General features: G+C 45.7%; 1 protein-coding gene across 1 annotated transcript in view; it reads left to right on the top strand.

Moving 5' to 3' along the window:
• ADCY1 (adenylate cyclase 1) overlaps positions 1 to 12097 on the top strand; it is a 123311-nt gene that overhangs the window by 20766 nt on the left and 90448 nt on the right. Inside the window, exon 2 of the mRNA XM_061197548.1 lies at positions 642 to 791. Within this exon, the coding sequence (XP_061053531.1) occupies positions 642 to 791 (150 nt within the window). The remainder of the gene's footprint in view (positions 1 to 641; positions 792 to 12097) is intronic.

Raw genomic sequence — 12097 nt, 5'->3', positions numbered from 1 at the left:
TTCACTGCTTCTCTCCAGAGCTTTCCATGTTGCCTTTGTGGGAATAACCACTCTGTCTTCATGTTCAAAACTTCTAGGTGTAATGGTTTCCTCGGGCTGTTGTAACAAAGTGCCCAGACTGGGTGGCTTAAACAACAGACCTTACTTCTCACAGTTCTGGAGGCTGGTTTCTCCCAAAGACTTTCTTCTTGGAGTGTCGACGGCCGTCTTCTCCCTGTGTCCTCACATCGTCTTCCCTCCGTGCGTGTCTGTGTCCTGATCTCCTCTTCTTATAAGGACACCAGTCATGTTGGATTAGGGCCCAGCCTAATGGCCTCATTTTAACTTGATTACCTCTTGAAAGACCCTGTCTCCAAATACAGGCCCACTCTGGGGGGTTAAGGGTCAGGACTTCCACGTGAGTTTCGGCGGACACACCTTGCATCCTTTCCTACTGTTCCATTACGTGACAAGCTTATAGCACAGGTGACCCCTGCACAGGGTGAGGGACGAGGCCTGGCTCATGGCCATGTGAAACCGGCTTGGCACTGTGGGTCTGGCTGGCGTGGTCATTTCATGGGCTGGTGGTCGGAGGACGCGTAGGAGCCTCTGCTGAGCTGGGCCCCTGTGTGTAGCCCTCTGCAATGTTCTCTCCCCTCCAGCTCTGTGCCAACGCCCTGCTCTTCCTTGGCGTGAACATGTATGGGGTCTTCGTGCGGATCCTGGCTGAGCGCTCCCAGAGGAAGGCCTTCCTGCAGGCCCGGAACTGCATCGAGGACCGGCTGAGGCTGGAGGACGAGAATGAGAAGCAGGTCAGTACCCGGGGTCTCGCCCCGAGGGACGTGGGGGGCCCGGGGCGGGGGGCATGGAGCCGCACAGCCTTCTCACCAAGGGCACTGGGAGTGAGGCCCAGCCTGGCCCGCCTGGGAGTCGGGTAGGGGCCTCAGGCCCCGCTGGCCCCTCTGTCTCTGTGGACCAGCCCCCTCGGCCGGTCGGAGGAGAGGGGACAGCTGTGGAGGAGCACCGTGGGAACAGAGGCAGAAGAACTGCCACCCTTGGTCATCCCTGGGCCTCGGTTTACCTGTTGGTGACATGAGGTACGGGGCTGTGGATGAGACGCCCAGGAGGCTTTGCAGGCCTCAGTGGAGGCAGAGGAGAGCTGGGCTTGGTGCCGCTGGAAGGGGCTGAGTTGCTAGGAAGTGATGGTCACCATGTGAGCCTCACACCCGCAGCTTGGCCTGAGGCTGCAGAGCACCCTGCCCGGCTCCTGCCAGGCCTCCTGGGGCAGCAGCACTGTCGCCTGTGACCTAAAGGCTTGGAGGGAGCCGGGTGGGTTCCCACTGCCCCAGCTACCGTCACCTGCGTGTCCCGGGCTCACCCCTCTCGGCGGCGTTTCCTCTGCTGCTGTCCTGGGGCCACGAGGATGCTCCAAGAGCCCTGGGCGAGGCATTTAGCTGGGAGCCCCCAGACTCCTGGGCTTTACCAAAGTGCTGACGGCAGAGGCTTGTTTCCCGGGGAGGGGCGGGTGGATGGGATGGGTTTATAAACGAGATGCTATTATTATTGTAAATACCAGGCATTAAGTACAGACTGTACATTTAAAAATGCACACACACATTTCCATTTATAGGTATTATAATGATGCCTAGTATTTACAGTAAAAGTCGGATATCACTTAGAAATAGATGGCATATGTATGTTTAGATCATGTGTGTGGATCAGTGGGTGGCTTTGTCTGTGGGTGGTGTATGTGTGTGGGAGATATGTGTCTGTGAGGCTGTGTGCACTCTTGTGCATTGTGTGTTGTATGTGCACATGCATGTGCGCATTTGTATGTGTCTGTACACATGTGTGTTTGTGGATATGTGGGGCATGTGTGCAAATGTATATGTGCATATATGTGTGTGTGCGTGCATGTCTGTGTGGGTATATACGTGTGTGGATTTGCATTCACGTGGACTGTGTGTGTGCATGCCTATATGTCTGTACACACCGTGTGCACGTGTGTGCGCTTGTGGATGTGTGTGTGGATGTGTGTATGCACGCGTGTGGATGTGTGTGTATAAGTGTGCTGGCACACACATGCACAAGTATAAAGAACACGTCTCCTGGGGCTGTCCACTGAACGTTTTCTCACGCCAGCATCATCGGCGCTGATGGGGAGTCTTCGGTGCTAAGAGGCCCTTGAGCTTGGTGTCCTTACCTTCGTCACCTCCACGGGATCCCAGAAGTGACTCTTCAGAGTCCTCTCCCCTTAAATACATCGCCTGAAGTACTGGAAAAATCGACGTGGGGGCCATTCTTGTGTGTTTCTGAATCTTCCTTTTCTTTCTATTTTTCTCTCCTCTCCATCTCCTTTCAAATATCTTCCTTTCCCACTTTCTTCAAAAAATCACTTTCTTAAAAAAGAGTACTTATTTTTACTGAAGTATAGTTGATTTACAATGTTGTGCTAGTTTCAGGTGTACAGCAAAGTGATTCACTTATACATACATATATATCTACTTTTTTCAGATTCTTTTTCCACATAGGTTATTATAAAATATTGAGTAGAGTTCTGTGTGCTATACATTAGGTCCTTGTTGATTATCTATTTTATATACAGTAGTGTGTATATGTTAATCCCAAACTCCCAATTTATCCCTCCCCCCCCTTCCCCTTTGGTAACCATAAGTTTGTTTTCTATGTCTGTGGGTCTATTGCTGTTTTGTAAATAAGTTCATTTGTATTGTTTTTAAAGATTCCACATATAAGTGATATCATGTGATATTTTTCTTTCTCTGTCTGACTGACTTAGTATGATAATCTCTAGGTCCAGCCATGTTGCTGCAAATGACATTATTTCATTCTTTTTTATGGCTGAGTAATAGGCCATTGTATATATGTACCACATCCTATTTTTTTTGAATTTTATTTTATTTTTTTATACAGCAGGTTCTTGTTAGTTATCGATTTTATACATATTACTGTATATATGTCAATCCCAATCTCCCAATTCATCCCACCTCCACCACCCGCTCCCCCGCCCTGCCACTTTCCCCCTTGGTGTTCATACGTTTGTTCTCTACTTCTGTGTCTCTATTTCTGCCTTGCAAACCGGTTCATCTGTACCATTTTTCTAGATTCCACATATATGTGTTAGTATCTGATATTTGTTTTTCTCTTTCTGACTTACTTCACTCTGTATGACAGTCCTTGGGTCCATCCACGTCTCTACAAATGACCCAATTTCGTTCCTTTTTATGGCTGAGTAGTATTCCATTGTATATATGTACCACATCTTCTTTATCCATTCGTCTGTCGATGGGCATTTAGGTTGCTTCCATGACCTGGCTATTGTAAATAGTACTGCAGTGAACATTGGGGTGCATGTGTCTTTTTGAATTATGGTTTTCTCTGGGTATATGCCCAGTAGTGGGATTGCTGGGTCATATGCTAACTCTATTTTTAGTTTTTTAAGGAACCTCCATACTGTTCTCCATAGTGGCTGTATCAATTTACATTCCCACCAACAGTGCAAGAGGGTTCCCTTTCTCCACACCCTCTTCAGCATTTGTTGTTTGTAGATTTTCTGATATGATGCCCATTCTAACTGGTGTGAGGTGAGACCTCATAGTAGTTTTGATTTGCATTTCTCTAATAATTAGTGATGTTGAGCAGCTTTTCATGTGCCTCTTGGCCATCTGTATGTCTTCTTTGGAGAAATGTCTATTTAGGGCTTCTGCCCATTTTTTGATTGGGTTGTTTGTTTTTTTAATATTGAGCTGCATGAGCTGTTCATATATTTTGGAGATCAATCCTTTGTCCTTTGATTCGTTTGCAAATATTTTCTCCCATTCTGAGGGTTGTCTTTTTGTCTTGTTTATAGTTTCCTTTGCTGTGCAAAAGCTTTTAAGTTTCATTAGGTCCCATTTGTTTATTTTTGTTTTTATATCCATTACTCTAGGAGGTGGGTCAAAAAAGATCTTGCTGTGATTTATGTCAAAGAGTGTTCTTCCTATGTTTTCCTCTAAGAGTTTTATAGTGTCCGGTCTTACATTTAGGTCTTTAATCCATTTTGAGTTTATTTTTGTGTCTGGTGTTAGGGAGTGTTCTAATTTCATTCTTTTACATGTAGCTGTCCAGTTTTCCCAGCACCACTTATTGAAGAGACTGTCTTTTCTCCATTGTATATCCTTGCCTCCTTTGTCATAATTAGTTGACCATAGGTGCGTTGGTTTATCTCTGAGCTTTCTGTCCTGTTCCATTGATCTATATTTCTGTTTTTGTGCCAGTACCATGTTGTCTTGTTGACTGTAGCTTTGTAGTATAGTCTGAAGTCAGGGAGTCTGATTTCTCCAGCTCTGTTATTTTCCCTCAAGATTGCTTTGGCTATTCAGGGTCTTTTGTGTCTCCATACAAATTTTAAGATTTTTTGTTCTAGTTCTGTAAAAACTGCCATTGGTAATTTGATAGGGATTGCATTGAATCTGTAGATTGCTTTGGGTAGTATAGTTATTTTCACAATATTGATTCTTCCAATCCAAGAACATGGTATATCTCTCCATCTGTTTGTGTCATCTTTGATTTCTTTCATCAGTGTCTTATAGTTTTTTGAGTACAGGTCTTTTACCTCCTTAGGTAGGTTTATTCCTAGGTATTTTATTCTTTTTGTTGCAGTGGTGAATGGGATTGTTTCCTTAATTTCTCTTTCTGATCTTTCGTTGTTAGTGTATAGGAGTGCAAGAGATTTCTGTGCATTAATTTTGTATCCTGCAACTTTACCAAATTCATTGATTAGCTCTAGTAGTTTTCTGGTGGCATCTTTAGGATTCTCTATGTATAGTATCATATCATCTGCAAACAGTGACAGTTATACTTCTTCTTTTCCAATTTGTATTTTGTTTATTTCTTTTTCTTCTCTGATTGCTGTGGCTAGCTAGGACTTCCAAAACTATGTTGAATAATAGTAGCGAGAGTGGACATCCTTGTCTTGTTCCTGATCTTAGAGGAAATGCTTTCAGTTTTTCACCAATTGAGAATGATGTTTGCTGTGGGTTTGTCATATATGGCCTTTATTATGTTGAGGTCGGTTCACTTTATGCCCACTTTCTGGAGAGTTTTTATCATAAATGGGTGTTGAATTTTGTCAAAACCTTTTTCTGCATCTATTGAGATGATCATATGGTTTTTATTCTTCAATTTGTTAATATGGCATATCACATTGGTTGATTTGCGTATATTGAAGAATCCTTGCATCCCTGGGATAAATCCCAATTGATAATGGTGTATAATCCTTTTAAGGTGTTGTTGGACTCTGTTTGCTAGTATTCTGTTGTGGATTTTTGCATCTATATTCATCAGTGATATTGGTGGGTAATTTTCTTTTTTTGTAGTATCTTTGTCTGGTTTTGGTATCAGGGTGATGGTGGCCTCGTAGAATGAATTTCGGAATGTTCCTTCCTCTGCAATTTTTTTCAAGAGTTTGAGAAGGGTGGGCGTTAGCTCTTCTCTAAATGTTTGATAGAATTCACCTGTGATGCCATCTGGTCCTGGACTTCTGTTTGTTGGAAGATTTTTAACCACAGTTTCAATGTCATTACTTGTGATTGGTCTGTTCATATTTTCTATTACTTCCTGGTTCAGTCTTGGAAGGTTATACCTTTCTAAGAATTTGTCCATTTCTTCCAGGTTGTCCATTTTATTGGCATAGAGTTGCTTGTAGTCTCTTATGATGCTTTGTATTTCTGCGGTGTTCGTTGTAACTTCTTTTTCATTTCTAATTTTATTGATTTGAGTCCTCTCCCTCTTTTTCTTGATGAGTTTGGCTAAAGGTTTATCAATTTTGTTTATCTTTTCAAAGAACCAGCTTTTAGTTTTATTGATTCCTGCTATTGTTTTCTTTGTTTCTATTTCATTTATTTCTGCTCTGATCTTTATGATTTCTTTCCTCTACTAACTTTGGGTTTTGTTTGTTCTTCTTTCTCTGGTTCCTTTAGGTGTAAGGTTAGATTGTTTATGTGAGATTTTTCTTGTTTCTTGAGGTAGGATTGTATTGCTATAAACTTCCCTCTTAGAACTGCTTTTGCTGCATCCCATAGGTTTTGGATCATCGTGTCTTCGTTGTCATTCATCTCTAGGTATTTTTTGACTTCCTCTTTGATTTCTTCAGTGACCTCTTGGTTATTTAGTAACATATTGTTTAGTCTCCATGTGTTTGTGTTTTTAACCTCTTTTTCCCCTGTAATTGATTTCTAATATCATAGTGTTGTGGTCGGAAAAGATGCTTGATATGATTTCATTTTTCTTAAATTTACCGAGGCTTGATTTGTGACCCAAAATGTGATCTATCCTGGAGAATGTTCCATGTGCACTTGAGAAGAAAGTGTAATCTGCTATTTTCAGATCAATGTCCTATAAATATCAATTAAATCTGTTTGGTCTATTGTGTCATTTAAAGCTTGTGTTTCCTTATTAATTTTCTGTCTGGATGATCTGTCCATTGGTGTAAGTGAGGTGTTAAAGTCCCCCACTATTATTGTGTTACTGCCGATTTCCTCTTTTATAGCTGTTAGCATTTGCCTAAAGTATTGAGGTGCTCCCATGTTAGGTGCATATATATTTATAATTGTTATATCTTCTTCTTGGATTGATCCCTTGATCATTATGTAGTGTCCTTCCTTGTCTCTTGTAACATTCTTTATTTTAAAGTCTATTTTATCTGATATGACTATTGCTACTCCAGCTTTCTTCTGATTTCCATTTGCATGGAATATCTTTTTCCATCCCCTCACTTTCAGTCTGTATGTGTCCCTAGGTCTGAAGTGGGTCTCTTATAGACAGCATACAGATGGGTCTTGTTTTTGTATCCATTCAGCGGGACTGTGTCTTTTGTTTGGAGCATTTAATCCATTCACATTTAAGGTAATTATCGATATGTATGTTCCTATTACCATTTTCTTAATTGTTTTGGGTTTGTGTTTGTAGGTCCTTTCCTTCTCTTGTGTGTCCCACTTAGTGAAGTTCCTTTAGCCTTTGTTGTAGAGCTGGTTTGGTGATGCTGAATTCGTTTAGCTTTTGCTTGTCTGTAAAGCTTTTGATTTTTCTGTTGAATCTGAATGAGATCCTTGCCAGGTAGAGTAATCTTGGTTGTAGGTTCTTCCCTTTCATCACTTTAAATATATCGTGCCACTCCCTTCTGGTTTGTAAAGTTTCTGCTGAGAAATCAGCTGTTAACCTTATGGGAGTTCCTTTGTATATTATTTGTCGTTTTTCCCTTGTGCTTTTAATAATTTTTCTTTGTGTTTAATTTTTGTCAATTTGATTACTATATGTCTCAGCATGTTTCTCCTTGGGTTTATCCTGCCTGGGACTCTCTGTGCTTCCTGGACTTGGGTGGCTATTTCCTTTCCCATGTTAGGGAAGTTTTCGACTATAATCTCTTCAAATATTTTCTTGGGTCCTTTCTCTCTTTAGTCTCCTTCTGGGACATCTATAATGAGAACGTTGGTGCGTTTAATGTTGTCCCAGAGGTCTCTTAGGCTGTCTTCATTTCTTTTTATTCTTTTTTCTTTACTCTGTTCCGCAGCAGTGAATTCCACCATTCTGTCTTACAGGTCACTTATCTATTCTTCTGCCTCAGTTATTCTGCTATTGATTCCTTCGAGTGTATTTTTCATCTCAGTTATTGTACTGTTCATCTCTGTTTGTTCTTTAATTCTTCTAGATGTTTGTTCTTTAATTCTTCTAGGTCTTTGTTAAACATTTCTTGCATCTTCTCAATCTTTGCCTCCATTCTTTTTCTTAGGTCCTGGGTCATCTTCACTATCATTATTCTGAATTCTTTTTCTAGAAAGTTGCCTATCTCCACTTCATTTAGTTGTTTTTCTGGGGTTTTATCTTGTTCCTTCATCTGGTACATAGTCCTCTGCCTTTTCATTTTGTCTGTATTTCTGTGAGTGTGGTTCTCGTTCCACAGGCTGCAGAATTGTAGTTCTTCTTGCTTCTGCTGTCTGCCCTCTGGTGGATGAGGCTATCTAAGTGGCTTGTGCAAGCTTCCTGATGGGAGGGACTGGTGGTGGGTAGAGCTGGCTGTTGCTCTGGTTGGCAGAGCTCAGTAAAACTTTAATCTGCTTGTGTGCTGATGGGTGGGGCTGAGTTCCCTCCGTGTTGGTGTTTGGCCTGAGGCGACCTAGCACTGGAGCCTACAGGCTCTTTGGTGGGGCTAATGGCAGACTCTGGGAAGGCTCATGCCAAGGAGTACTTCCCAGAACTTCTGCTGCCAGTGTCCTTGTCCCCGTGGTGAGCCACAGCCGCCCCCCGCCTCTGCAGGAGACCCTCCAACACTAGCATGTAGGTCTGGTTCAGTCTCCTATGGGGTCACTGCTCCTTCCCCTGGGTCCCAGTGCACACACTACTTTGTGTGTGGCCTCCAAGAGTGGAGTCTCTGTTTCCCCTGGTCGTGTCAAAGTCCTGCAATCAAATCCTACTAGCCTTCAAAGTCTGATTCTCCGGGAATTCCTCCTCCCCTTGCTGGACCCCCAGGTTGGGAAGCCTGACGTGGGGCTCAGGACCTTCACGCCAGTGGGTGGACTTCTGTGGCATAAGTGTTCTCCAGTTTGTGAGTCACCCACCCAGCGGTTGTGGGATTTGATTTTATTGTGATTGCGCCCCCCCTGCCATCTCATTGCAGCTTCTCCTTTGTCCTTGGACGTGGGGTATCTTTTTTGGTGAGTTCCAGTGTCTTCCTGCCGATGACTGTTCAGCAGGTAGTTGTGATTCCAGTGCTCTCGCAAGAGGGAGTGAGCAGACGTCCTTCTACTCCACCATCTTGAAACTGTACCACACCTTCTTTATCCATTCATCTGTCAAGGGGCACTTTGGTTGGCTATTGTAAATAGCGCTGCTGTGAACATTGGGGTGCATGTATCTTTTTAAATTATGGTTTTCTCTGGATCCACTTGCTCTGATTTTGTCTTTCATTTCTTTTCTTACTCTTGCTGCCTTTCCTAGAGACTACCTAGCATCTACCCTTAAAACCTTTTTGAATGCTTGCTGTGCCCTCTGTCCCTCCAGTGGGTCCCATCTGTTGATGACGAGGATGCTGGCCATGGTGTGGCCACTCTTGCTGCCTGCATGTGCGGGTTCTGCAAGTGCACATCTCTCCCCCTGCACCCACACTCCCGTCCAGGGAACACAGTGGCCGAGCAAGCACTCCTGCTTGCTGCGAACCTAGCCTTTGCTGCTGTACGTGTGTCACTTCTCTTCAGCTCCGAGAGCACAGAGCTTCTCAGTCCCACAGCTGAGGAAGCCCAGACTCACGGAGGCTCAGAGACGGGTCTGAGTTCTAACCGCCGACCTGATGTTCTTAAGCAGGAAATCTGCAAAATGGTAAATGTCACCCAATCCCATCAACCCAGCTGAGTGCTCTGTATTTTCAAGTTTCCGTCCTTATGCACATTCTCTCCCCTCATCGTTGTTATTTTGGTGTATACATAATTTTATTTTCTGCATTTTGGCTTAACATTTCCCACAGGTGTATCCACTGGTGCCCTAAAGGTAACCTAAGACAGCTGCTGCTTCCTCGCCTTCATGCAGGTCTCTGAATCTGACTTTTAGACACCATGTTTTTAAAAATGTTTCTTTCTCATAAGCATCTTTATTCATATAGACTTGAAGTATCCTTGGTTACATTCTCAGGAGTGCAAATATTACAGTGTCGTTTCTCTCCGTGTCCTGGGTATTTTCCAAAACATGTTGTGCTTCATTTTATCTTATGAGTAATACTTAGTTACACCCAGCTCTGGGTAGCAGTGGTTGAGTGGGGTCCTGGGGCCGACAGGGTCGGCGTCAGAGGGAGTCTGCCATAAATGCAGATTCTCAGGCCTGCCCAGTCCCATGGCTGGGAAGGCTGGGGTGGGCCCAGCATTCAGGGTTCTGGTGTGTATCCCCAGTGTTGCACGTGACCCACTTTCTCCCTGCCTCCGTCCCTCCTTCCCTCCTCTCTTCCTGTTAGAACTTGGTACCTCCCGTTTATTCAGATGCTGGTTCCTTGTGCGGTGGCCGCTTTTCCACGCGTGTTTACTGGTTGTATTTCTCTGTGGAGCGTGTGTTCTGATCCTCTGCCCATTCATGCTCTGACTTTGCTGTGGGTTTGAACGAGAAAGGCTGGTGTTCCCCAAGTCTGTTCCTCTAGCTCTGCTTTTCTTTGTGTAAAACCTCAATCTTTCGCATATTCCAACGTATCAATCATTTTCCTCTGTGGTTTCATCTGTTGCTGGGAAAGCTGAGCACACGAAATACAGAAGTGCGGATGGGTCACCCCCGTGAGTTCCCTTGGCTGGCCCTGAAAGGGGGCGAGGCAGTATCCTGACTTGCTCTACTTTTTTGATTGGAACCCACGGGTCGTATCACAGGACAATTCTCTCCCTGGGAGGCCTTGTCCCTGGCACTCAGGTTACTCCCTGCCTCTGGCTGGGATGACTGTTTTTAGCTCAGGGAGCCCTGTCTCTTTGGGGGGCAGAAGGCAAGCCCTCGGGCTCAAATGGGGCTCAGCCACCTCTTCAGGGCTCTCAAGCACCAGTCGGCACTCGGTACATCAAAGCCTGCCAGGGGACAGCCTAGCGAGGCCAGGGGAGCCTGCAGGTGGCCAGGCAGCTCTGCCCAACTCACACCTCTGTGTCAGTGTGAAAACCGCAGCCCCCTGAGTTGCAGGTGAGGGACACCCTGACCATATGGGCTTGTCTGTGTTTTCATGCTTCAACTCAAGTAACAGAGCAATCCAGTTCCATAGTCGCTTCCAGAGTCTTCTCCAGGCCCTGACCCAGTAAGGCGGCACCCTAGGTGATGTGAGGGGATATTGGTGGATGCACCCTGGTTCTGGAAGGGGGTTCTGGGTGATGCATCCTTGTTCTGGGAGAGGATGCTGGGGACGTGACCCAGTTCTGGGAGGGGGTGGGGGGGCGTCCAGCTCCAGAAGGACCACTGTGTGGCGGCAGGTGTGCCCCACTGGCTTCTCGGGGGAGGCAGGGAGATGCCGGGTTTGGGCTGCAGGGGCTGGGAATGGGGTCCTCGAGCAAGGCCAAGTCAGGGAGGCGCATGAGCAGTGAGACGGGGCGGGGAGTGTGCTTGGTGGTCGAGGGGCGGCGTGTAGTTTGTTGTGGCCTCAGCTGGAAGGAAATGGGAGAAGGTGAGAGGGAGGCAGGGCTTTGCCCTCAGCGGAAGGTGGCGCACCGGGCCGCGCGGCGGGGCCCCTGATGTGTCTGAGCAGGACAGAGAGCTGGTCAGACGCAGGTTGGGGGGGGTCAATGCGGAGGTAGGACTTGCCCTAGAAGTCGGGCAGGTTGTTCTTTCCTCTCTCCCCGGATGAGTGTCCACCCAGGTATGCCGAGGAGGCTTCGGCAGGCAGGAGAAGATCGTGCTTCATGGCCCGAAGCAGGCGTTTCTCCGGAGCCCAGGAGACGTCCTCTCTCTGGGATGCACCTGCAGGACAGGCCTGCGTTTGTGTGGCCACCACTGGCCGGCCAGGGTTTGCGGGAGGGGAGAGTGAGGGACCTGCTCTGAAATGCAGACACGCAACCTCAGAACCCTCGCCTGTCCCAGCTGCTGGACCCTTTTGTTCCGGGACAGGATTCAGCTGATGGAAACTGTTGAGAAGCGTGGCTCCCACTGCAGAATCCTGGGCAGTAACTTAGACGGGATTCGCAGGCCCTTCCCCACTCTGTGCAGATCTGATGCCAACGTTGTTCTCGCCCAGGTTGATCGGTTGCTTCTTTTTTTATTGAAGTATAGTTGGTTTACAATACTGTGTTAGTTTCAGGTGTACAGCAGAGTGATTCAGTTACGTAGATTTTAGGGTGTGCTTCACCTCAAACCTTGGGGAGAGTCTCTGACCGTCTTAGGTAAGGATGCCACTGTGAGCTCTTACCTCTCGCCTGCCTGCAGCCAGGAAGGACCCGTGGGCATTCCGTGCCTGTAATCACTGACTTTTGCAGCAACACTGAGAAGACAGTGATAATCGCGCCAGAAATCGGGAACATCTCCTCCCCCCCATATGGTTCAGAACTAATAGCCCTGCAGTTGCTATTTTAAAAGAAAGTCCAACTGCTTTGGCTACAAAATCTGAGTGTTTCTTTGTCTC

This window comes from Eubalaena glacialis, chromosome 8 (assembly GCF_028564815.1).
Source record: "Eubalaena glacialis isolate mEubGla1 chromosome 8, mEubGla1.1.hap2.+ XY, whole genome shotgun sequence".
Classification (NCBI taxonomy): domain Eukaryota; kingdom Metazoa; phylum Chordata; class Mammalia; order Artiodactyla; family Balaenidae; genus Eubalaena; species Eubalaena glacialis.
The sequence above is the reverse complement of the archived record's forward strand: the minus strand, read 5'-3'. Positions and strand labels throughout refer to the sequence as shown.